Source organism: Scaptodrosophila lebanonensis, unplaced genomic scaffold (assembly GCF_003285725.1).
Source record: "Scaptodrosophila lebanonensis strain 11010-0011.00,11010-0021.00 unplaced genomic scaffold, SlebRS2 tig00001419-arrow-arrow-pilon, whole genome shotgun sequence".
Taxonomy (NCBI): domain Eukaryota; kingdom Metazoa; phylum Arthropoda; class Insecta; order Diptera; family Drosophilidae; genus Scaptodrosophila; species Scaptodrosophila lebanonensis.
Window position 1 is genome coordinate 158,502 of NW_022060745.1, and position 25,616 is coordinate 184,117.

Genomic DNA, 25,616 nt, shown 5'->3' on the forward strand with positions numbered 1-25,616 from the left:
AGGTCAAATAGTTTGGCAATGCTATCAAACACGATAAGACAGCTGTGGTCGTAAAAGCGCTTCAAAGCTGCCAGTGCCTTTGGGTAATTTTCCTCGGTAACTTGATAGGCCTTGACCGTTCCTAGTGCTTCTTTCTCTAAGCATGACAGCGAATGATTAAACTTTTCAATATTTGAAAGTGATACGTCATTGTCCACTAGATTTTCAAACAGCCCAATGAAGTTCTTATAGTCCGAATAGCTACCACCAAACCGTGGCAACTTCATTGAGGGCAACTGTTTGCTATGCGAGGATGCAAATATTGTGGAATTCACTACGCTGTCCCTAAGAGGCTTTGGCCGTCCGCCTTTGCTCATCAAAAGCGCTTTAGCTGAGACGCAGAGAATCTCCAAGTCTGCCCTTGACACTAAGGCCGGATCGATTCTGTTTAATTCTTCCTGCAGGTCAAAGGCTTTATCAATATACCGGGACAAAATTTCCAATCGGCACTCAACTTCAAAAGGCTCGATGCTGCCAGAAGTTGTCTGGATAGAACTTTTTATTCGTCGATATCGCGAACGACATTGGCATGTGGCTAAAGCAAGCAGTCAAATTTATTTGAGACAGGGTCGTCTAATGCCCTGCTTCGGTTTTGCTTGCTTCTTTTGCCAGGCATATTTACAAAATAAAGGTATGCAAAAGGCTGTAATAAAGTGATTCAATTGTAGTACAGTGGTACTAAATTGTTAGCCATTACTGTTCTGCTAGACGAAAGTGTGTTTATGTTGTTGTTTACGTGTACACTGCAGCTGGCGCGCACAAACAAATAGCGTACCAAACTCTAAAGTTACCAAACAGCGAACTGTCCAGCTGATTTCTACCAACGCCGACAACGCAGTCGACGACGAATTCAAGCTACACGATAGCAGCGAGCCAGTAGTGTACCAACGATATGGGCACCGAAGCAAAGAGAGCGGGAGAGAATCAGCGATATACGGACGAGCCAACGCTGCTGCAGTGTGACAGCAGCACAACAACAATAACGAAACGAACAAATTAGCAGAACGGCAAGGCAAACCAAAACTGCCAAAATCAGTGCACGCAAACGCAGCCTCGCCTGTTGCAATTGTAATTCTCCTACTGCACTTGTACCTAAGTATATTCCTATGTACAACGTCCGCTAGCGACGGATTGACCAGTGCAGCAAGAAAGCATGTACAGAAGAAATTAAGCAACGGCGACTTAGCGCAGTGCAGTGACCTTTTCCATACACTGATTTGGCGCGACAAATTTCCAACCAACGTTTGGATATGTGCTTATGTATTGTGTATGTACGAGTATGTACATATGTATGTATTTATAGGATAGCAAGAAATAAATAAATGCAATTTTCCACGCAAATATATGTATGTATGTATGTTTTCTTTCAAACTTTATTTACTGTATAAAGCTCCAACAGCCGTGCGTTAGTAATTATATATTTCTTTAAGTGAGATGCCGACTGCCAAAAAAATTACGGTCCACTCTATTTGCTAAATTTACAAATGAGTATAGCATATAAATTTGTGCATATAAATTTATAAGTGAGTTGCACAAATTTATATGTGTACATATATTTATGCACTTGTATGTATGTACATATGTGTCGCAATTTGGCGTTTAAATACACACACAAGTCGACAAATGTGGCCGCAATTTATTTTTCGCACTCGTTACCTGATGTGAACTTCCCTGAAAATTGTGGCAATTCATCGGTTGGGAGTGTAGCCAAACGTCCAATTGTCCAGGAGAACACCGCCAATAATCTCGCGCAGATCGAAGACACCAGTAAGACCAGTAGACACCACCACGACGGTAATGGCAAGTCGAAAGCCGAGTCAATGTTAGATCCAACGAGGGAGTAGACTCCAGCAGTCCACCCGGGGGCGCCAAAATGAACGGCTTTAAGCCGGTAACTTGCCGGTATGGCAAAAGCAAAAGATTCACCAATTTTATATAAAGAAAGGCGGTGTCTTTCTATGCACGATTTATTGGGCTAAGAATAATTATCACGCGTTCGCATAGCTAGACTTCCAATTAGCAAGTGTCACTTTAATTGTAGCGAAGCTACATACAAATCAAAGGCCGCCGCCGTAAGCACAACATAAGAGCGGCAATTGCAATTATGCTGCTCGCAGGCATCTGCAGTGTACGACAATTTTCTCTCAACTAATGCGTTGCTTTCAATTATAATTCCCTTAAATAATCTTAAAACTAAGTGAAATGCCTTTACAATATGTTTACAATAATTATAAAAAATACAAAAAATTAAGAAACTTAAAAAAAAACAAGTAAAAAAGCTAAAGTCGGGTGTCCCGACTTTGAAATACTCTGTTTAGAATAAATATAGAAATTAAAAAAGTAAGAGAATTAAAAAAAAAAATTTGGATCGATTTTACCTCTTTTGGTATTCGAACTCACGTAAAGGGTGTACAATTGCACATATACAAAGCAATTGCGTCTATGTGAGTGCATGTATGTTTATGCGCGTCTATTCGTGTCTGTGTAAGCATGTTCTCAGTCAACCAAACAGCAACATCAACAACAGCCGCGGGCAGCGCTGCAGCAGCAAATATATTTATGGCTATAACTTCTTGTTAAATCGGTCTATCATAGTGAAACTTGGCATACGGATACATAATTACTAACTGGGAGTATTTGCAAAATTTGTCGAAGTTCCAAGAATTACAGGAGTTAGAGAAAATCGCAATTTGCATGGGAGAGGGGGGAGGGAGGAAAATTCCAAAATACACATTTTCTGCGTATTCACATAAGGCATCTGGGACTAAAATTTTGTGTTCCTAGGTCTCATAGTCTCCGAAATATAGGCGATTATACGAATGGAAAATCGGGAAAACCCCCATAGGGGTGAAGTGGGGGGGAAAATCAAAAAAATAAAACAAACTTGCACAGCGTACACACATACCGCATCTTTGTGAAAAATTTGGTGTCTTTAGCTCTTATAGTCTCTGAGATCCAGGTGTTCATATGGACAGACAGACAGGGCTAGATCGACTCGTCTCGTCATGCTGATCAAGAATATATATACTTTGTGGGGTCTGCCACGCCTCCTTCTGTGTGTTACATACATTCGCACAAATTTAATATAGCCTTTTACCCTTTGGGTACAGGCTATAAATATGTGAAGCTGGGACCGTGTGTTTAGGCTGTGTAAGGCTTTTAATAATTAGCCAGCTCAAGTTCGTATTTAGCCTTTTGCCTAAAGCCCAAAAATCAGCAGTTGCACTAAAATATTTAAAAAGTACGCTCCAATGATGCTTGAGGGCTCTTGAGAACTCCCATATTGGGATTGTGTCCTAATGTTCTTATGCACGTGTAAGCTTTTTAAAATAACGCTATCATTATGGAAGCAATCTCAAAAGAATAAAGGCGGCACACGGGCTTGGCTTGAGTTAAATAGATTACTGGTAGAGCGGCATTGAGCTCTAGAGGCAATTGACTGTTTCACGTAGAAAGAGCGCCACTGCTGCAGCGTGGTGCTCCTCCATCATCGACACCGGCTACAAGCGTATCCAAGCACAATGTAGCTGCTACTACATCAAATTCAAATATACAGTCCACAACTCTGAATCCAGGTGATGATCAAATATTCATCGTTCCCCCAGCTACAAGTGCAACCACGCACACTACGGCTGCTACTAGTTCAAAACCAAATATGCATTTCACGACTCTAAATCCACAATCGTGTATGCAAAATTACTTCGCATCCAATATTCAAGGTGTCCTTTTAGCTCCCAAGCTCCCATTCCATCAGATAGAGCCCCAAATATCCGCCCTAAATGATGACATTTCAGGCGATGTACAAAATATGTGTACACAGTCTAGTATTATTATTTATTTTTATTCCTATGTAAATGTTGAGGCATCGAGCTTTTTCGGTAGCCTTTTTTAGTCTATGGGTTTTGTCTGAAGCGGGCGTCAGACACGACAATTAACACAAGAACGATTTCTTTTCAAATGTAAAGTAATGTATATTTTGCCGCGCAGGGCCAATTATGTTTGTCTATAAACCGAATTAATATACACGAATTTAAGAGGCCACCAACTCAAATAGTTTAGCCTTTAAACAATATGCGCAAAAGTAGAAGTGCGTTGTCTCGTACAACAGCACAGCGAGAAGCGTTAGATTGGCACGGCGAATCTAGGTCAACTAACTTCGATTGCAGCTGCACTGGCAGCTGCAGAGACTAAGAAGAGGATAACAAAAGAAAATGTACAAAGAGAGCAATTATTGAGCGCGATCAAAGCAAACATTATAAGAGTTATTAAACGTTTAGCGCTTCTTGCTTCGCAGAGCAAGGTACAATGAGAGCTTTCTCTTGAGTCTATCAGACGCGTCTTTTTTGTGCTCCGCAATTTTATTTAATTTTTGGTTGTTCTTTTGGAACTTAAATTTGTAATTGGGCATATAAAGCTTGCTTTTTGTATTCTCTACACTGTGTTGTGTTTGGTGTGATAACTTGTGCAGCGATAAGTATAAAAATTTATTATTTAATATTTTGGCTTCTGTTGCTGTGTTTGTTGTTGGTGCCTTATTACTTATTTTTTCTGTCTTCCGTTTTTCTGGCGTCTCCCTTCTGATCTTCAAGTTTGTGTGTGTGTTTCAGTGCATTTTTTCTTTTGCATCGCGCTCACTTAATTGTTGTTGTACCCCCGCTTTCACCAATTTGCATCAGAGCTTTCGTTTAGCGTCGCTCAGCGTAGTACTGTTGCTTTTTATTTCTGCCGTTTTGTTGTTTGTGCTTTGCGATCGCGCACTTTAGTTTGTGCTTTCTTTGTAATTAACCCTATAAAACTTGTGTGGTTAATATGTCGTGCTGCAAGAAGTCTTGCACATTTAAAGATGCTCTGGATTGTGACCAACTGCAGTTCATAGGCTGCTGGTTGTGTGACAATATGATGCATATTGCGTGTGCTGGTCTCAGTGGGAGGGATCATGATAAGATCATGGCCAAGCCCAAAAAAGGCTGCGGCGGTGTAAAATGGTCTTGTCCTACGTGCATTGATATTCAATTTGATTTCTCGCGTATGTACAATAACGTGACAAATCATTTTGTAAAGCTGCATAAGATGACTAAGCAGCTTGCGAGTGATTTCGACTCAGGAGCTAAGTTGCTTAGCAAGTATAAATTTGATTCTCCACCTAAAAAGAGGTTGGAGACCCAATTTTTGAATGTGCCTTCCGTCGCGCCCTCTTTGTCGCCTCAATCGCCTGCTCCTCTCCCATTAACTCTTCAAAACATTGACTGCTCCCCAATGCTGTCTCCGTCAACCTCTCCAGGTATTCTGTTTGATACTTCCCCTTTACCCTCGCCGATAACTGTCTCAGCGGCGCCTATTTTTGTCCCACCCTCAGGAAAGTGAAGCAGCTGCGCCATCTCATAAACCATCTGAGCCTGTTTCTCGCGTTCGTAAGGATCAATGCGAACGGCCTTCTGGTGTAACGGTCGATACTGCTTCTACCTCATCTGCATGCCCTCCTGCCCTTACAGTCGTAGCGCCTCGGAAACAAGTATTTGTTTCAAGGCTGTCTGCTGATACTAGCTGTGAGTCTATCGCAGCTTACATTGCTAGCAAATCTTCTGCTAGCGTTTCCATTTCTAAATTTAATTTTTCCGTGCCTCGAGAAATAGCTTCTTTTAAGATTAGTGTTCCGTTTGAAGCTTTTGAAACTATTTGCGACCCAAAATTTTGGCCACCGCATATGATAGTTCATGAGTTCAAACAGAAAAAACGCACTAATCCAATTCAGATGTCTTTGCCAGTTAGTTCTTCAATACTGGCTACTAACAACGTTATAGGTATTGCATCTAAACTTAATACTTTATATAGGGATAGTTTTTCGTTTGAATTTGACTTAATTGCATTATCAGAGACGTGGTTAAATCCTACTATATCTGGTTTTGAAATTTTGTCTAATAACTTTATAATCTACTAGCAGGTATTGCCCGTCTTAACCCGGCTCAATATAATGTTTCCAATTGTATTTATTTTGTGTGTGCATAACCTACCCATATGTTTTCACCTTATAAGTTACCAGTAGGAAAGCATTTAAGGTATTTAAATGAACATATTCTGTTCTTGACAAAAAATTGTTCAGTAGTCCGTTACATTTTTGTTCTTGCCAAACTATTTCGTTAAACGAACATGACCACTATAACTAATATTTTTTAAAGCTCGTTTTCCCCCCTTTGGAGCTAGAATTTTCCAAAAGCCTTTCTTAGTGTGCTCCTACACTATGATGGATACTATGAAAGGATACTTCAGTCAAAATTTCATCTTTTACCGTTTGGGCTGTGCGTTGATCACCAATTAGTCGGGACAAACTGTTTTATATATAGAGATAACGCAACGTTTTAAGATAATATCCTAATTTTAAATTCACATTTGAGCCTTTTCGTGCCATATTGAGTCAATACGGTCACGTACAAGCTCGGAATATGAAACACGGCACTCGTGTCAATGCCGTGCAGCGATGAGCCACGATCAAAAAGCACTGACAATTCTCATCTCAATTTGCTAGAGTAAAACTTTCGATAGTTGAAGCCACCGATACCATCAAAATATCGAAGTTTGAATGCAATAAGCAGAATATTTAAATAATAAAATCTAATTATTAATTGAGATCGATAAGAACAAATCATATACATACATACATCTGCCCGCAATGCGAAGCAGAATATGCGTAGCTCCTTTATTCGGTTTCTGCTTTACTATCGCTTACGCAGTCGTTGCCTAGCGACGGTAACTGTAAACTTTTGGCGTTTTGCCTTTGCAATTAACATTAAATGGTCAAAACGAGAGAAGAGCGAGCCAATGACTTGCAGTTGTTGTTGTTGTTTTGTATGTACATGCTACATACATATACAGGCATACATGCATATGCATGTACATATGTATGTATGCATGGGCACACATAGACACGAACTGTTGCTTGTTGTATGTATGTGTGAGTGTGTGTATGTTATGTCCCCAACTATTTGATATTTGATATATGGCAAGTAAAAAACATATTGCTATATTTTAATCGTTGAATGCCAATTTGTTGATATAGTTATGTTGATTACATTACCCAAATTTGAAATCGATCGGACAAAATTTATAACACAAACTATTCATTTGAAAAAGTGAATAAATATTAAAACCCCAATAATAAAATTAAATGCGATATATCGAAAATATCGATACTTGTGTTGATATATCGTAATACATGTCGAATACAAATACATCGAAAAACATCGTTTGAGAGTTATTGATTATAATACTGTATTCGATTGTTCACTGTACACATACATAAATACAAATGTATTTGTATGTGTACTGTAACTGTAAGCTTTTGGCATTATGCGTATGCAATGAACAGACGTAAATGATCAAAACGAAAGAAGATTTGCGAGCCAATAACTTGAAGTTGTTGTTTTAAAAATTTTGATTTGAAACCATAGAACACCATTTATTACAATTAAACAACAGTGTTCGATGGCCCACTGCATACTTGTACATACAAACCTATATATGTATGTATATACTTGTAGGAATGTATGAGCGTACATACATACTTATTGATGTACATACATATGTACATACTATACATACAGACGTATGTACATATGTATGTACGTATGTAATACATATGGTGCTGGTGTAATTCATAATGCGAAGTTCTTTCTAGGGGGAGCAATGTCCCCCCTGCCCAACCTGCGTACGCCCTTGTAGTCCGTTGTCCTAAAAACCCCTTATGCCAAATGTACTAAACAAAGAAAAAATAACATCAAAATATTTATGTTATAATGTTAATAATTTTTAATTAATTAACATTTCTTGCCCTGTCAGTGCAAGACGAATGTACTTTTGTATGTATGTATGTACATACATGTGTACAAATGAACATTCACACATTAGTGTCTCACATTTTGCTTTGGCTACTTCAACCGTTTGCACGCAACTACACGAACAGCTGCTTGTATGTATGTATGTGTGTGTGTGTGTGTGTGTGTGTATGTATACTTAGTTGTCCCCAACTGTTTGATATTTTGTATTGTTTGTTCTGCCTGCATTTGTAAAATGCATATTTTAAAAATCGTTAAATGCAAAGTTGTAATTTTAGTTACGTAGATTATATTACCCAAATTTGAAATCGATCGGACAAAATTTATAACACAAACTTTTCATTTGAAAAAAATGAATAAATATTAAAACCCCAATAATTCAAGCTCCAACACAAATTTCGAAAAACCGAGTATGCAGTTTTGTTTTGTATTTTTTAATAGATTATAAAAACCAAACCCCCTTTGGAGCTCGAATTTTCCAAAATCCCTTCTTAGTGCGCATCTACACCATGATAGGATACTTGAGCCCAAATTTCAGTTTCCTAGCTTTTACCGTTTGGGCTGTGGGGTGTTGATTGTGTTTCAATTTTTCCACGGAAAACCCCCCTTTTTCATGTCCCAGGAAAAATGGTGAAAAACCAAGTATGCAGTTTTTCTTGTATTCTTTTTGAGAGTATACAAACTAAGGTTGAAGTTGATTGGATGAAAATTGTAGAATTTTCATACAAACGTTGGAGCCCGTTTTCCCCCCCTTGGCGTTCGAATTTTCCAAAACCGCTTCTTAGTGCTCACCTACACCACTGAAGACAACATGTCCAATTTTCAGCCTCCTAGCTCTTACCGTTTGGGCTGTGCGTTGATTGCAAATAGCTTTTCGTTTACCGAATTTTCCACCGGAAAATCATTATTATTCAGGCCGCAGGAAAAATATTGAAAATCCAAGTATACAGTTTTTTTTTTGTATTCTTTGTGAGAGTATACAAACTAAGTTTGTTAATCGGATAAAAATTGTAGATTTTTCATACAAAGGTTGGAGTTCGTTTTCCCCCCTTTGGAGCTCGAATTTTCCGAAACCCCTTCTTAGTGCTCACTTTCACTATAATAGGGATCTTGTGTCCAAATTTCAGCTTCCTAGCTCTTACCGTTTGGGCTGTGCGTTGATTGCCAATCAGTCAGTCAGTCAGGACAAATTGTTTTATATATATAGAGATAGACGGGATAGACCTACTCGCCGTGGTGGTGGTGTACTGATTGCAATAAAATCGACCATCCAGTCGGAAATTGTCCACGTTAATATGCCGGACGACCTGGAATTTATTTGCGTTAAGACAACATCTCCTTCTCGAGCGCTATATATCACCTCCTTCTTCTGATATTCAAGTTTATATGCTCCATATCACTTGTATCAGAGAAGTATGTTCCCGCCTGCGTGATAATGACTTGGTGGTTATGGTGGGGGACTTTAATTTGCCAAACATTTCTTGGTCATTCTTTAATGATTCCCCTCACCTTATTCCTTCGTCACCGAATGACTTTTAAGATTGCCTTCTTGAACTCTCTTTTGTTCAAATTAATCCTATATACAATCACCTTCATAGATATCTCGACCTGGTGTTTGTTAATGATGTTAATAATGCTGTTGTTTCTAGATCTTCTCCTTTAACACTGCCCGAAGACATCTATCATCCAACTCTAGAAATTAGTCTTCCCTTTTCTAGATATAGTGCAGGGTCTTCTGAGTGCAACATGCCTCGCAAATGCTTTCGTAATTGTGATTTTGTTATTGTTGGAGCACCCTACTTAGCTTCTGAGCCTTTTCTTTGCGCTCTCTATCGCGCCCTTTACTGCGCTCTCTGTGGCGCTCTCTTTGTGCATTACTTTTCTTATGCCGGCCCGCTGACTTGTAGCGGCAGCAGGCAAATCACTTGCAAAGTAATACTCGCACATTTAACATCGTTATTACACAATTACCAAGCCATTAAAAGCCATTTTAATAATTAAAGAACACCGCGTCTCATTTAATAAATAGTTAAATCTTGTTGTCGTTTCGCTAAAAAGCTAGCGATTTTTCATTGGCGCCCGAGCAGGGACATCGGTTTTCATAAGATTATTTCCTCGTTTGTTTGCGGTCTTTGTGGCTTGGTTTTTGTGCGCGGTCGTGTGCTTAGTACCTCGTTTGATTTGGATCTGGTGTCGTTTGGATACCATATACACACATTGATTTGGATTTGGAGCTTGGTACCTTTCTGGATATCACCAACTGCAACTGCTCGTTTGGACTGTGGAGCTGCTGTCTGCCCTACTTGTGGTACTATTGTTGTTTGGCCTGCCTAATGGGTGATCGTCGGTCGCAATCCAGGAAAGTTTCAGTGGACTCTTTTGAGAGCTTGCAGGTATTCTGTGCCAACAATTGAGCATAAAGCATTAATAAGTTTAATTGCTGCAAATTCGTGCAAGTGTAAAGTGGATAAAAATCTATTTACATACATACATACATACGTATGTACATATAGTACGTGTGTGCTTATGCCGACTCAATTTTTGGCATATAAATTATTTTGTGCAACCACTTTACATGCACAAATACATAATCATACATACATATGCATGTACATACATACTCGCCAATAACCTCATATTATATACATACATACGTCATACCTTGCACAATTTAACACATAATACGCCCTCATAAACATAATTATTAACAAAACCTCGAGGCAAAACAAACAACAATAATTAAAAAAGGGCTGTTAAGCTGATTTTTAACATAAAAAACAAATATTTTGAAGTTATTTTGGTTCTATTGTGTTGGTTTTTTGGTGAAGATTTGATGCATCAGCTGCATACATAGAAACATAGCTTTTGTTGTTGCTTGCGCCGCTAGCGTAGCAAAAGAATTTTGTCGCTCTCTCCTTTGTGCGCGCCCTTTTTCGGCTACACTTGTCGCTGGGCCAACGAACTTCCCCCCGCTACCCGTTTGGATTAGCGTTACCTACAAGCGTGTTTGCGGTAATCAACGCCTATTTTCTGAGTACAGCTGAGACTGCTTGCAGATTTCGTTGTTGTTTGTGCGGTCGCTTGGACTGCTACTTTGCTTGCGTGCATACTGTATTGAGTGCGTGTGTACGTAATCTGCGTGCATTTCAGTTTGTCTCTTGCTGTTTTAGCGCGTTGTTATTTGCGAGGGCTGTTAGGAAAGTTCGGCTTTCATTTTCTTTGATTTGCAACTTGTTTAGAGTTTATTTTGGTTATACTCTACCATGTCGGAATCTGAAAAGCAACAAGTAGTAGCTAAATCTAGTTCTAAACTAGTACAATGCTTGCAGAAATTTGATAAGGTTAGCGCTGATATTGCTCGTATGAGAACAGCATTTCAGTTAAAGACAATTTCGTTTGAACAAACAGAACTCGAGTGTCGTCTCGAGCTGTTAGAAGATTACATAAAGAAAGCTATGGCGCTTCAGGCAGATTTGGATAGTCTCAATCCAAGTAATGATAGTAGGGGGCCACTTGAGGATTTGTGCATTTCAACTAAGGCGTTGTATGTGAAGGCAACGAAACAAAAAGTTGAAAGTCAGACTTCTCATGACTGTTCTATGATGGCCAGTCAACGGTCACAGTTACCCAAAATGCGGCTGCCTACATTCAGTGGAAAGCATGCCGAATTTAAGAATTTTTTGTGTTTATTTGAAAGCCTAGTTCATGACGATCCTTCGTTGACCAACGTCGAGAAGTTTAATCATTTGGTGTCGTGCTTGTCATCATACATATGGTTATGGCCAAAGTTGATCATGCAACCAAATCTCGTTTTGAGGAACAGCTCGATTATGACAAGTTGCCTTCTTGGGATGACTGCGCTAAGCAGTTGAACAGGCGTTACCAATATTTAGCGGCTGAAGAGACAACTCGGGTTCCAAATAAACCGCGAGTAGAACCTGCAAGAAATAGTAAAGCTTCGTTTTCTTGCACAAAGGGTCCTTCAAAGCCTTCAAAACCGGTTTCGAAGTGCACATATTGTGGTTCTGCGGATCACAATATTTATTCTTGCCCTTCCTTCGGTTCTATATCTGTTATGCAGCGATTTGAGTTTGCTAAGACTCAAAAAATGTGCCTCAATTGTTTGAATGTGGGCCATATAGTTTCCAGCTGCGAGGCTTCCAAGTGTCGGGTGTGTTCAAAACCACACCATTCGTTGTTGCACAGATACTCTGTAGCTGTGCCAAATTCACCCGCTCCACACGCAGTCGCACCTCCAGAAGCGTACTTAGGTCACGTTTTAAGTGCCGATCAAGTAATTCTTGCCACAGCAGTCGTAAAAATTAAAGATAGATTCGTCCATTACCATCCTGCTCGTGTGTTACTTGATGGCGGCTCACAGTTGAACCTCATGACTGAGAACCTTGCGAAGCGCCTTCGATTAAAGCGTAAAGACACAGCTGTGAGTATTGTAATGGCAGGTGGAACCACTACTGGTAGTAGGCACAAGGTGTGCGCTGATATTCAATCTCGTTTGAATTCTCACAGCTTTGGCACTGATTTTTGGGTTCTTAAATCCATATCTACTTGTCAGCCTGGTAACTTTGTACCCACATCGAATTGGAAAATACCCTCAAACCTTGAGTTGGCTGACCCAGAATTCTATAAGCCAGCCAAGGTTGATATTCTCCTAGGCGCTGAACTTTTTTACAAGTTATTATGCGTTGGGCAAATCGAGCTCAATTCCTGTCTTCCATTGTTGCAGAAGACATTGCTGGGATGGGTTGTTGCTGGAAGATATACAGGGCAAATACCTCCTCAACAATTCAGCGTTAACGTTGTCGCTCAAGTTAATGATTGTTCTCTCGACACCTTAGTTCAACGCTTTTGGGAACTCGATCGGAGCCCAAATGAGTCGAAGGCTGTGCGCCAGACAGCTGAACAAAAGGCCTGTGAAGCTAACTTCACCAAATCAGTACAGCGCCTGTCTACAGGACGTTTTCAAGTCGAACTTCCGTTCAAATCCGATCCCGCTGTACTAGGGCTTTCCTTTCAAACTGCTGAAAGACGATTTTTGCAACTTGAGCGCAAACTCGCAAGAGACAAAACTCTCCATGACATGTACCATGACTTCATGAGAGAGTATCGTGATCTTGGGCATATGTCTGCTCTTGAATCTCCTCCTCCAGGACAGCACTACTACATTCCTCATCAGTGTGTCCTGAGACCTGAAAGCACCACAACCAAATTGCGTGTGGTGTTTGACGCTTCTAGTAAAACGTCAACGGCCCTGTCATTAAATGACACTTTAATGGTTGGGCCGACTATTCAGAGGGAGCTTTATTCAACATTTGTAAATTTTCGGTTGAATAAATACGCAATTACTGCCGACATCTCCAAGATGTACAGGCAAATAAACGTGTCTGAAAAAGACAAAAAGTACCAGCTCATTCTCTGGCGAGAAAGCGCCTCTCATGAGCTGCAGTCCTTTAAGTTGAACACTGTAACATACGGGACTGCATCAGCGCCATTTTTTGCTGTGCGCTTGTTGTTTGAATTGGCAAATATTTATGCTCGATGTTACCATGTCGCGTTAAATGTCATTAAAAATTGTTTTTATGTTGACGACATGCTGGCTCCTCATAATGATGTATTTCGTTATCATCTGCATGAGGATAGCTTTACTTGGTTGAAGCCGACAAAGCGGAATATATTATCTCGTTTGTCTGAGCAACTTGGACCTTTGTGCCCCATCGTCACAGCGGCCAAAACTCTGTGGCAAGAGCTGTGGCGATTTAAGATGTTAGTTGGGCTGCTAAAGCAACAGATTTGGGTGATAAATACTCGTAGGGTTTGCTCAGCAGTTTCACATAACTGCCTTCGATGCAAGCCCAAGTTAGTTGAGCAAATAACGAGAAATTTGCCAGGTGATCGCCGTCGAGAAGGTCGACCTTTCAGGGTTTGTGGACTCGAACTTTGCGGCCCATTCCATGGTAGCTATCGCATACGCGGAAGACCGCCCGTTACAAATTACGTAGCGGTATTCGTTTGTTTTGCCTCGAAGGCCGTTCACCTCGGACTGGTAGCTAATTTATCCACTGATACTGTCCTTAACGTCTTTACAAGGTTCATCGGGAAGCGCGGCCTGCCGGAAATGGTCTTTAGCGACAACGTGACGAACTTCGCGGGAACAAGCGGCTTGCTGAGGGACATGCCGTCGGCTTTCGAGCGGAGAAAGGACGCCCTGACGGACTATGCGGCAGAGCGACGAATCAATTGGTGGTTCATTCTTCCCCGACCTCCTCACATAGGAGGATTGTTGGAGGCAGCGGCGCTGCTAGGCGACCAGTCCACGATGTTGGCGGTGCTCCGTGTGGATTTGAAAGACCGGGAGTCCTTCAAAGGGGCCGGAATGTTGGAGCACCCTACTTAGCTTCTGAGCCTTTTCTTTGCGCTCTCTATCGCGCCCTTTACTGCGCTCTCTGTGGCGCTCTCTTTGTGCATTACTTTTCTTATGCCGGCTCGCTGACTTGTAGCGGCAGCAGGCAAATCACTTGCAAAGTAATACTCGCACATTTAACATCGTTATTACACAATTACCAAGCCATTAAAAGCCATTTTAATAATTAAAGAACACCGCGTCTCATTTAATAAATAGTTAAATCTTGTTGTCGTTTCGCTAAAAAGCTAGCGATTTTTCAGTTATGCTTAACAGTTTGATTTTAAATACTAACTGGTCTTTCTTATATAGCTCCACTGATATAGATGTTGCTTCAAAATTTTTTTATGACACCATGTATTCCATCTTCGATGTCTGTGTTCCCAATAGCGTCGCATCATCTTCTACTCTTAAACCTCCATGGTTTACGCGTAGACTTTCTAACTTAAAAAACATTAAATCGAGATGTTTTAAAAAGTTCAAAGAGTCTGGCTTATCTGATGACTTCTCCAAATATTCTATTGCAAAATCTAATTTTATTCTGTTAAACTCCCTGTGTTACACAAATTATCTCGAGCGTTGCAAACTCCAATTTAAACATGACCCTAAGAAGTTCTACAACTTCGTAAATTCTAAACGGAAATCTTCGACTTTGCCATCGTCATTTTTTCTTGCGAATGACAATTCTGTTAATGATTCCGTAAGTGCTGAATTATTTGCAAAGTTTTTCCAGTCGACATACTCCTCCGATTCTTTTAACGGCAATTCCTACCCATTTTGCATTATGCCTTCAAATTTCACTTTTGTTCCAATAGTTACAGATTCTTGTATTTTGTCTAATATACAATCTGTAAAAGCTTCATTCTCTCCTGGGCCTGACTACATTCCTAGTTGTGTGCTCAAAGGGTGTAGTACCTCCCTCTGTAAGCCGTTGCTTAAGCTTTTTAATCTGTCCCTTGAGAACGAAATCTTTCCTGCTTTTTGGAAAGAATCGTTTATTGTACCACTCCACAAAAAGGGTTGTAAGTCAGACATTTCTAACTATAGGGGCATTGCCAAACTGTCTGCTATTCCTAAATTATTTGAAAAAATAATTACTTCCTCTCTACAGCATCATTGTAAGTCTGTAATCTCCCCTGCTCAGCATGGATTTTTTAAAAATCGGTCAACAACGACTAATCTGTTAGAATTTACATCTGTCATAAATGATGCATTCCTAGCAAAGATGCAAGGTGATGTTATATATACTGACTTCAGCAAAGCATTTGATTCTGTGAATCACGACCTTCTCCTCTTAAAGCTATCTCGTATGGGATTTCCGTCAAACTCTTTGAATTGGATTTCCTCATACTTAAAAAATAGGACACAGAAGGTACTACTCAGGTCGAATATTTCTAAACCTGTTATCGTAACTTCGGGAGTACCTCAAGGTAGTCATCTCGGCCCCCAATTATTCACTCTATTTATTAATGATCTTCCGTCTATCCTGCTGCATTCCCGTATACTATGCCGATGATGTAAAGCTTATTTTTTCGTATAAAGATCCTCTTTATCAGTCTCGTCTGCAGTATGATCTAAACTGTTTTCAATGGTGGTGCTTGGTCAACTACCTTCACCTTAACTGTTCTAAATGCAAGTTTTAAGACTTTCCACCGGTCCAGACCACATTTAGGTACTTATGCGATTGACAATATACCATGGCAACGTATATCTACAGTTGAAGATCTTGGAGTTCTTTTTGATTCCAAATTGAATTTCAATCTTCACATCTCCACTATCGTTAACAAAGCTAATGGTGTTCTTGGTTATATTAAACGATGGTCCAGAGAATTTAACGATCCCTATACTACCAAGCTACTTTACAGTTCTCTAGTACGACCAGTGCTAGAATACTGCTCATGTGTTTGGTGTCCTCAGTATAAACTGCATCAGGATCGCATTGAGTCAGTCCAGAAACAATTTCTTCTTTTTGCTCTTCGTGGTTTTAACTGGAATCCTAATCTGCTATTACCTTCCTACTCCAGTAGGCTTCTCCTTATTAACCTGCCCTCTTTGGCTCACCGTAGGATAGTTCTTGGTGTTCTGTTCCTCCACAAATTGATTGTTGGAGATGTTGATTCCTCTATGCTTTTAGGTCGTATTAATTTTTCTGTTCCTTCCAGGCCAACAAGGAACTTTCTGCCTCTTCTACTTAACAGATGCACTAGTGATTACGCCATGCACAACCCTTTTCGAGTATTATGCTCTAATTATAATTCTTTTTACTTTTTAATCTCAAATGAGCTCTCTCTCCCCTCACTAAAAGCTTTTATTTTCAGCTACCTCCGGCAGAATCACTGATCACCACTGCTGTGAGTAGGGGCATAGCTTGCCGGACTGGCTAATAAATTTTCCCCCAACGGGTCAGTGATTCTTCACCTTTAGCTTTTAATTATATTTTATCTCTTATTATTTAAGTTTTTTTTTTTCTTTTTCTTTTATCTTCTATTGCTATTTTTTCATCTCCATTCCTTTTTTTTTGTTAGGTCTAATAACTTATCTGACTACCCTCTGCTGTGAATCGGGGCATAGCTGGACGTTTGGCAAATAAAATTCCCCCACCGTGTCGGATTCGTTATTAGATATTTGTGTAATTTTTATAGGCTTTTTATTCCTATAGCTTTATTTTAGTTTAAGTTATCTTTTGTATTGATTTTATGTTTTCTTTTTCTTTTACATCGACTGCATTGTTTGTCGATGAAATAAATAAATAAATAATTAAATTTGTCTGCTGCGGACGACTGCGCTGCCTGCGCCTACTGCTTGACCAAACAGTAAATATTAAATCATGCACTCTTTATGTGACTTCGATATTACAATTTCGTTAATTATACTCTGTACATGAAATGTACAAGAGTACTTGTATATTAGGTTTGCGGGAGCTGAAAATGTAACAGGCAGAAAGGGGCGTGGCAGGCCCCACAAAGTACAAGTATGTATATATATTCTTGATCAGCATGACGAGACGAGTCGATCTAGCCCTGTCTGTCTATCTGTCTGTCCATCTGTCCGTATGAACACCTGGATCTCAGAGACTATAAGAGCTAAAGACACCAAATTTTGCACAAAGATGAGTTTGTTTTATTTTTTTGATTTTCCCCTCAACTTCCCGATTTTACATTCGTATTATCGCCTATATCTCGTAGACTATAAGACTTAGGGACACCAAATTTTAGTCCAAGATGCCTTATGTGAATACGCAGAAAATGTGAATTTTGGAATTTCCCTCCCTCCCCCCTCTCCCGAGAAAATCGCGATTTTCTTCCCGTCATTCTTGGAACTTCGACCAATTTCGCAAATGCCCCCAGTTAGTGCTTATGTGTCCGTATGCCAAGTTTCACTATGATAGACCGATTTAGCAAGAAGTTATAGCCATAAATATATTTGCTGCCCAAGCGCTGCCCGCAGATGTTGTTGATGCTGATGCTTTGGTTGACTGAGAACATGCTTACACAGACACGAATAGACGCGCATAAACATACATGCACTCACATAGACGCAATTGCTTTGTATATGTGCAATTATATACCCTTTACGTGAGTTCGAATACCAAAAAAAGTAAAATCGATCAAAATTTTTTTTTTAAATCTCTTAATTTTTTAAATTTCTATAATTATTCTAATTATTTTAGCTTCTCCAAATACTTACAATTTTAAGGACACAATCTTCAGCAATCAATCCTAATGTGCATCCACTGATGGAGGAAACAATGTTGCTACTCAGATTACCAGAGCCAATATCAATTACAGCGCGGTACATAAAATGTTTTGGCCTAGAAAAATAATGTTTTAAAATGGGTGAAATTTAAATAAAATACCTTCGTTTAAAATAAGTTTTTCTTTTGAATAAGGTATTGTTGCGTTTCTAGAAACGTGGTTAAGTCCAACGATTTCTAACAAAGACATTTTATCATAAAATTTTTGTATTTTTCGACGTGAGGCAGAGGCGTACAGATTGCAGTCAAACCCAACCTTCGGTCGGAAATCATTATAGTACATCTACTGACGATTGCTATTATTTTGTTAACTCAAAACGTCAAGCTGCTTCCCTTCCTTTATAATTTTTCCTTATTTCCTTATTCGGAAAATACTTCCAGTTATTCCGTATGCCAAGTTTCATAATGATAGGCCAATTTAAGAGGAAGCTATAGCAATATATGTATGTATGTATATATATGACCAAGTATTGGCCGCAGCTGTTGTTGTTTTTGCTGCTTTGCCTGCACTCTGCGCTGTACACTACACACATAGCTAAGCGACAAGCGTTTTGCTAAAAAAAATAATAATAAACGCATACAACTAATATTGAAAATATTCATACAAATGCCTAATAAACAACGAAATATTCCTAAAACCAGTGTTGTCCAATTACAACGTGGGGCAAGAAAGTCTGAGTTGAAATGTCCCCACCAACATACATATAATTTACTCACATTAACATTTAGAAAACTAACCTGCAGGTGGGTAAGCGGTTAATTCCACAACTTCTTTTTGTACAATTAAACACCCATACGGGCGTGATTTCAAACCACAAAGGAGGAAAAATCGATCGAATTTTTTTTGCATTTTTATTGCAATTTTTGTTATTGTTTGTTATACTCTGTACATGAAATGTACAGAAGTATATTAGGTTTGCGGGAGCTGAAAAATGTAACAGGCAGAAGGAGGCGTGGCAGACCCCACAAAGTATATATATTCTTGATCAGCATGACGAGACGAGTCGATCTAGCCCTGTCTGTCTGTCTGTCCGTCTGTCCGTCCGTCCGTATGAACACCTGGATCTCAGAGACTATAAGAGATAGAGTCCACCAAATTTTGCACAAAGATGCCTTATGTGTGTATTCTATACAAGTTTGTTTTATTTTTTTGATTTTCCCCCCACTTCCTCCCTATGGGGTTTTTTCCGTAACGCCGTTCGTATAATCGCCTATATCTCGGAGACTATAAGACCTAGGAACACAAAATTTTAGTCCCAGATGCCTTATGTGAATATGCAGAAAATGTATATTTTGGAATTTCCCTCCCTCTCCCCGTAATTCTTGGAATTTCGAACTAAAATTTTGTAAATACCCCCAGTTAGTAATTATGTGTCCGTACGCCAAGTTTCATCATGATAGACCGATATCACAAGAAGTTATAGCCATAAATATATTTGCTGCTGCAGCGCTGCTCAAGCGCTGCTCAAACGCTGCCCGCGGCTGTTGTTGATGTTGCTGTTTGGTTGACTGCACACATGTTTACACAGAAACGAATAGATGCGCATAGGCATACATACACTCACACAGACGCAATTGCTATGTTAATGTGCAATTATACATCTTTTACGTGAGTTCGAATACCGAGAGAGGTAAAATCGATCAAATTTTTTTTTTTATTTGTTAATTTTTTTATTTTCTATAATTATTGTAAACATATGTACAGAGTATTACCAAGTCGGGACACCCGACTTTAGCTTTTTTACTTGTTTTATTTTTGAAAATGCTCCCACAAGTTTTAATATTTCTACCAACTTTAAATGATACGATGTTTCATATATAAAGAGCGTAACAAGATAGAACGCAACAGTCGAGCAAGTCCGACAGTAAAATACCCTGTGCTCTCCACAAAAAAGGAAAACTTACAAAATAAACAAATATTTTAAACATTTTTATTAATTAATTAAATTAAGTATAAAATATTCAACACATGCATATATACATAAGTGCTTATGTACAATTTTAATAGAATAAATTTACAACAGAATCGTGTCTCTGCGTGTTTATATGCATATACAGCGTACACACATAGGGCATCTTTGTGCAAAATTTGGTGTCTCTAGCTCTTATAGTCTCTGAGATCCAGGTGTTCATACATACGGACGAACGGACGGACAGGCTGACAGACGGAGAGATAGACAGACAGTTTAATCCGGCGCGATAAAATACAATGATACAGCGCCGCTTGGGGTCTGGCTAAAATCCCTGTAGATCAAAAATGACCCTCTCTATTTTTTTAAATTTTAATATTAATAATTGTGGTAAGCTACGTAAGCCACTATTTCATATGTTTGAATGATCAAATCGGACGCATAAACAAAACATATGTATGTGCACCCACCAGGCGAAACATTTGCGCACGTATTTGTGTGTAAGAGAAATTTACTTAAAACGTGCAGGTGCACTCTCTTTTAAGAGCAATAATGTTGCCATGCAAAAAAACACAATTGCTCCTGGCGAAGGCCAAAGACCCCTGAACATGATTCTTGATGCTGACTCAGAAGAGTTAGCTTTTCCAACAATATTCGCCGGCATTCAAAGAAAGACTTCTCAAAGTTGTACAACCATTTTTAGGTCTGAGCTTTTGAATGAAGATATGAGAGCTTGTAGAATTGATAAACTATTCTTCAAACAACCCTTCAATATGTTTGAGAAAGCATAGCGCCCCTCACGGCATAACAGCTACTAATGCCCTTAATGATGATCATATGGATCATCTTATTCGCCACGATGAAGGCTATAGGATCCTTAGAGGTATTCTGACGTCACCTGCTCATTGGGAAGCAGAAAAGAAAAAGGTTATGGCCATGATTCGTCAGTTCGGCCTGCCTTCTTTCTTTACAAGTATTACTGTTGGGTCAAACTAGCCACACTCGCAGTTAAATAACATTATAGTTTCTAAACCCTATTATAACCCTATTATTTCGCTTGGAAATATTCTCATGTCATAATCAGTCAATTAACCCTCACAACTGCAAATATACAAGGTGTGTTCCAAAGTAAACAGGACTTTTTAAATGGTTTTTTCGGCAAAATCAATTTATTTTATTCAAAATAGTCTCCTTCTGGTTCAATATAGCTTTTTGCATGATCCAATAGCATGTCGAACGAGTGTTTTAGCTCGTTGGCCGGTATGGCCGCCAGTATGACGGTGCAAGCCTTTTGAATGGCCTCTACGTCTGCATAACGCTTTCCTTTCATGGGCAAATGCATTTTTCCGAAAAGGTAGAAGTCGCACGGTGCCATATCAGGTGAATACGGCGAGGGTTTAATGGTTAAAATGTGATTTTTGGTCAAATAATCGGTCACAAGCGTCGACCGATTCTGAGCAATTTTTGGTCGTCAGTCAATTTGTGCGGAACAAACCGTGCACACACCTTTCGTAAGCCCAATGTTCGGTCAATATGCGATAAATCGATGTTTTGGAGATGTTCAATTCCATTTCCATCAATTTCAATGATGAATTCGGCTGATTTTTGATGAATTCACGCACAGTTTCGACGACCACGAACCGACCACTTTGAAAACGTTGAAACCACTCGAGCACTCTGCTACGGGATAGGCAATCATCGCCATAAACTTGTTCCATCAATTGAAACGTTTCGGTAAAACTTTTACCAATTTTAAAACAAAATTTAATGTTGGCTCTTTGTTCGAAGCTCATTTTTGCACCGATAACACAAACACACTGACACTTAAAACGCAATAACTTCTTTTCCAATCGATGAAATGTCATGAAATTCTCATCTTTATCGATTGTCCGATAAAGATAGCAGATTCTAACGCACCAGTCATCGACATATAGATAGCGGCACCACTAGATTCAAAAAGTCCTTTTTACTTTGGAACGCACCTTGTAAATTCTTCCTTTGTTATTCTATACTGCTTACATTCTTACATTTAAATTCACCACACTATAATTTGAGCTCTAATGAATCAGTACGAAAATACCAATAAACCGTTTGTAATCAACTCTTGAAGAAGAACCATTGTCTGTCGCGTATTATTTGGTTATGTGTTAATTACATTTTAATTTATTTTCAAACTAATTCGCACACCGCCCAGACCTGAAGTTTCATGTTGGCAAGGAAAATGCTCCTTGACACAACAATTAATATGTCGGCTGCTGACGAGGTGGACTGAGCTGCTTATCATTTTAAAAAGAACAGTAGATAGGCAATAAATAACAGAGGAAACTGCTCTAATTTTAAATTTCGGCTAAAAAGCGCGTTTAATTAGAGCACACCCTGTAACATGCGCTAGGTATTTCTCACATTTTTATAATCGTAGGCCTGGTTGCGATAGATATTATTTAACTAAATACATCATACACAAACAAAATTAAAAAAAAAAAAATAAGATAGAATGCTATAGTCGAGCAAGCCCGACAGTAAAATACCCTGTACTCTCCACAAAAAAGAAAATTAAAAAGAGTAAATATTTAAAAAAATTTAATTAATTTAATTAATTAATGAAATTAAATATAAAATATTCAACACATGCATACATACATAACTGTTTATGTACATCTTCAATAGAATAAATTTACAACAGAATCGTGTCTCTGGGTGTTTATATGCGTGTTTGTATGCAGCACAAAGTTGAACCCAATCAGCAACAACAACAGCTGCGGGCAGAGCTGCAGGCAGACAATGGGCAGCAATTTTATTTATGGCTATAACTTTCTTCAGAATTGACCTATCATGACGAAACTTGCCAAATTTGAGCACAAAAACAGGCAGAAGGAGGCGTGGCAGACCCCACAAAGTATATATATTCTTGATCAGCATGACGAGACGAGTCGATCTAGCCCTGTCTGTCTGTCTGTCCGTCTGTCCGTCTATCTGTCTGTCCGTCCGTATGAACGCCTGGATCTCAGAGACTATAAGAGCTAGAGACACCAAATTTTGCACAATGATGCCTAGTGTGTACGCTGTGCAATTTTATTTTATTGCTTTGATTCTCCCCCCACTTCCCCCATATATAAATATATTTGCTGCCCAAGCGCTTCCCACAGCTGTTGTTGATGCTGGTGCTTTGGTTGACTGCAAACATGCTCACACAGGCACGAATAGACACACATAGACACACATAGACACACTCACATAGACGCAAATGCTTTGTATATGTGCAATTATACAGTCTTTACCTAAGTTCGAATACCGAGAGAGGTAAAATTTCCTTAATTTTTTTAATTTCTATAATTATTCTAAACATATGTACAAAGTATTTCAAAGTCGGTACACCCGACTTTATTTATCAAAAATAACTCATTTTAAGTCGATTCAAAGGTCCTATTAATTTAGGACCCTATTAAAATATTGATGGCCTCCACGTGGTGTTCCCTGGATTCCAATCTAATATGTACATATGTATGTATGTTCATATACAATAGTAGATCGGAAGCAAATTTGAGCGGTGAATTAAAAAAAAAAACAATATTTAGTGAATTATTTAAAGACGTACATATGTATGTATGTATTTATCAGAGAACTGCAACGAGTACTACATTTTCGGTCATACTCGAGTATTTACCCATACTCGGTATCAGAGAACTGCAACGAGTATGTTCGAGTACTCCCCCCCTATTCACGATTTTCTATAACTCCCTTAATTCTTGAAAATTTGGTAGTCACATCCAGTTAGTGATTATATATCTGTATACCAAGTTTCATTATGATAGGGTGATTAGAAGGAAAGTTATAGCCATATAACCAAGCCCAACCTCTGTCCGCAGCTGTATTTGTTGCTGCTTTGACATAATTATGTAATGTGTAATGCGCACAATATGTACAAGTACACAAACACGCTTCTGATGTAAATGTAAATGTATGTATGCATGTATGGAATATTTTATATTTAATTTAATTAATTAATTAAACTAATTAAATTTTTTTAATAATTTTTTTTTTGGGTTGGTACAGGGTATTTAAAAGTTTAGCCTGCTCGACTTTAGCATTCCTTTCATGTTTAAGATAAAATCATGCTGAATATCATAATATAAAAATAAATAAATATGTTTTGTTTTCATTCTGTACCTCTTTATACATACATATGTATACACATGTTTGCGCATAATTGCAATCAATACATATGTCGTATGTACATACATGCATTTTTTATACGGCTATACTCGGGTAAAACCCACGCAATACTCGAGACATACTCGGGTAAAACCTGGGCAATACTCGAGTGATACCCGAGTATAGCTCGCGCAATACCCAAATAATACTCGAGCAATAACGGCACTATACTAGTTCGATCAAACGCTCATTCTGCAAAGTCTGGTTTGTTTCGATCAGGACCCAGTCATCTTAAACGAAATGACCGAGCCTGAACTGTTTGAAAGCAAACCAATCAACAATGGTACCCGTTCGCAAGAACAGAATTCTCGAAGTGACCGAGCTTGAACTGTTTGAAAGCAAACCAGTCAAGGCCGGCACTCGTTCGAACCGACCGCAATAAGCAACGTGGTGTGCTCGAAAGCAAACCAATCAAGATCGGTGCTTGTTCGTAAAAATAGAAAGATTGCTCATCCAAGTTCGATCATAAGAAAAATGCTGAGAGTACTCAACTCGTTCCAGCTCGTTTGCAACCAAGCAAAGATCTGATTTGATTCAATTTTCAGCAAGGCTGGTCGAACATACTCGTTGCAGTTCTCTGATATGTATATGTATTTTTATACCCTGTACCCGTAGGGTAAAAAGGGTATATTAGGTTTGTGCAAAGTATGTAACATACAGAAGGAAGCATCTCCGACCCCATAAAGTATATATATTCTTGATCAGCATGACGAGAGAAATCGATCAAGACATGTCCGTCCGTCTGTCCGTCTGGATGAACGCGAGGATCTCAGAAACTATAAAAGCTAGAATACCCAAAGTTGGCATCCAGATTCTCCTAGGTCCGAGTAAGGACGAGTTTATTTTATTTTTTTTAATTTTCCCCCCCTTCCCCCGCTACCTAAACCAAACTTTGCACACATAATTTATATATAATTGTCTACTGTTGTTCAAAATTTTATTCAATTCTGTCAATTCTAAGAAAAGTTATTAGCAAAACAAATTCTCGCCAGTACAACCCCACCAAACTGCAGCAACAAGTTCGCTCTTCTTCTTCCTCTTTTTGCTGCTGCTATGGGCGCATATAACTCAGTGACGGAAGTTTACCTGGGTACAGGGTATTAAACTGTCTGGCTTGCTCGACTGTAGCGTTCTCTCTTGTTATTTATTTAATTACACCAGTTTTACAAATTTTACATGGTGTATTCCAAAGTAAACAGGACTTTTTGAATCTAGCGCCCCCTGGCGGCGCTATCTATATGTCGACTAGTGCATTAGAATCTGTTTTAAAAATTAAATCAAATTAAATTTTGTTTTAAAATTGGTAAAACTTTTACCGAAACGTTTCAACTGATGGAACAAGCTTATGGCGATGATTGCCTATTCCGTAGCAGAGTGCACGAGTGGTTTCAACGTTTTCAAAGTGGTCGTGAGGACATAAATTACGATGAACATGTGGGCCAATCAAAATTCGT

General features: G+C 39.0%; 1 protein-coding gene across 3 annotated transcripts in view; it reads right to left on the reverse strand.

The window, feature by feature from the left end:
• Nucleotides 1-25,616, reverse strand: part of LOC115633443 (autophagy-related protein 2 homolog B) — a 617,768-nt gene that overhangs the window by 135,479 nt on the left and 456,673 nt on the right. For all 3 annotated transcript variants that reach the window (XM_030530896.1, XM_030530897.1, XM_030530898.1), the window contains one exon: nucleotides 17,974-18,097. In XM_030530896.1, coding sequence (XP_030386756.1) covers nucleotides 17,974-18,097 — 124 coding nt within the window. The remainder of the gene's footprint in view (nucleotides 1-17,973; nucleotides 18,098-25,616) is intronic.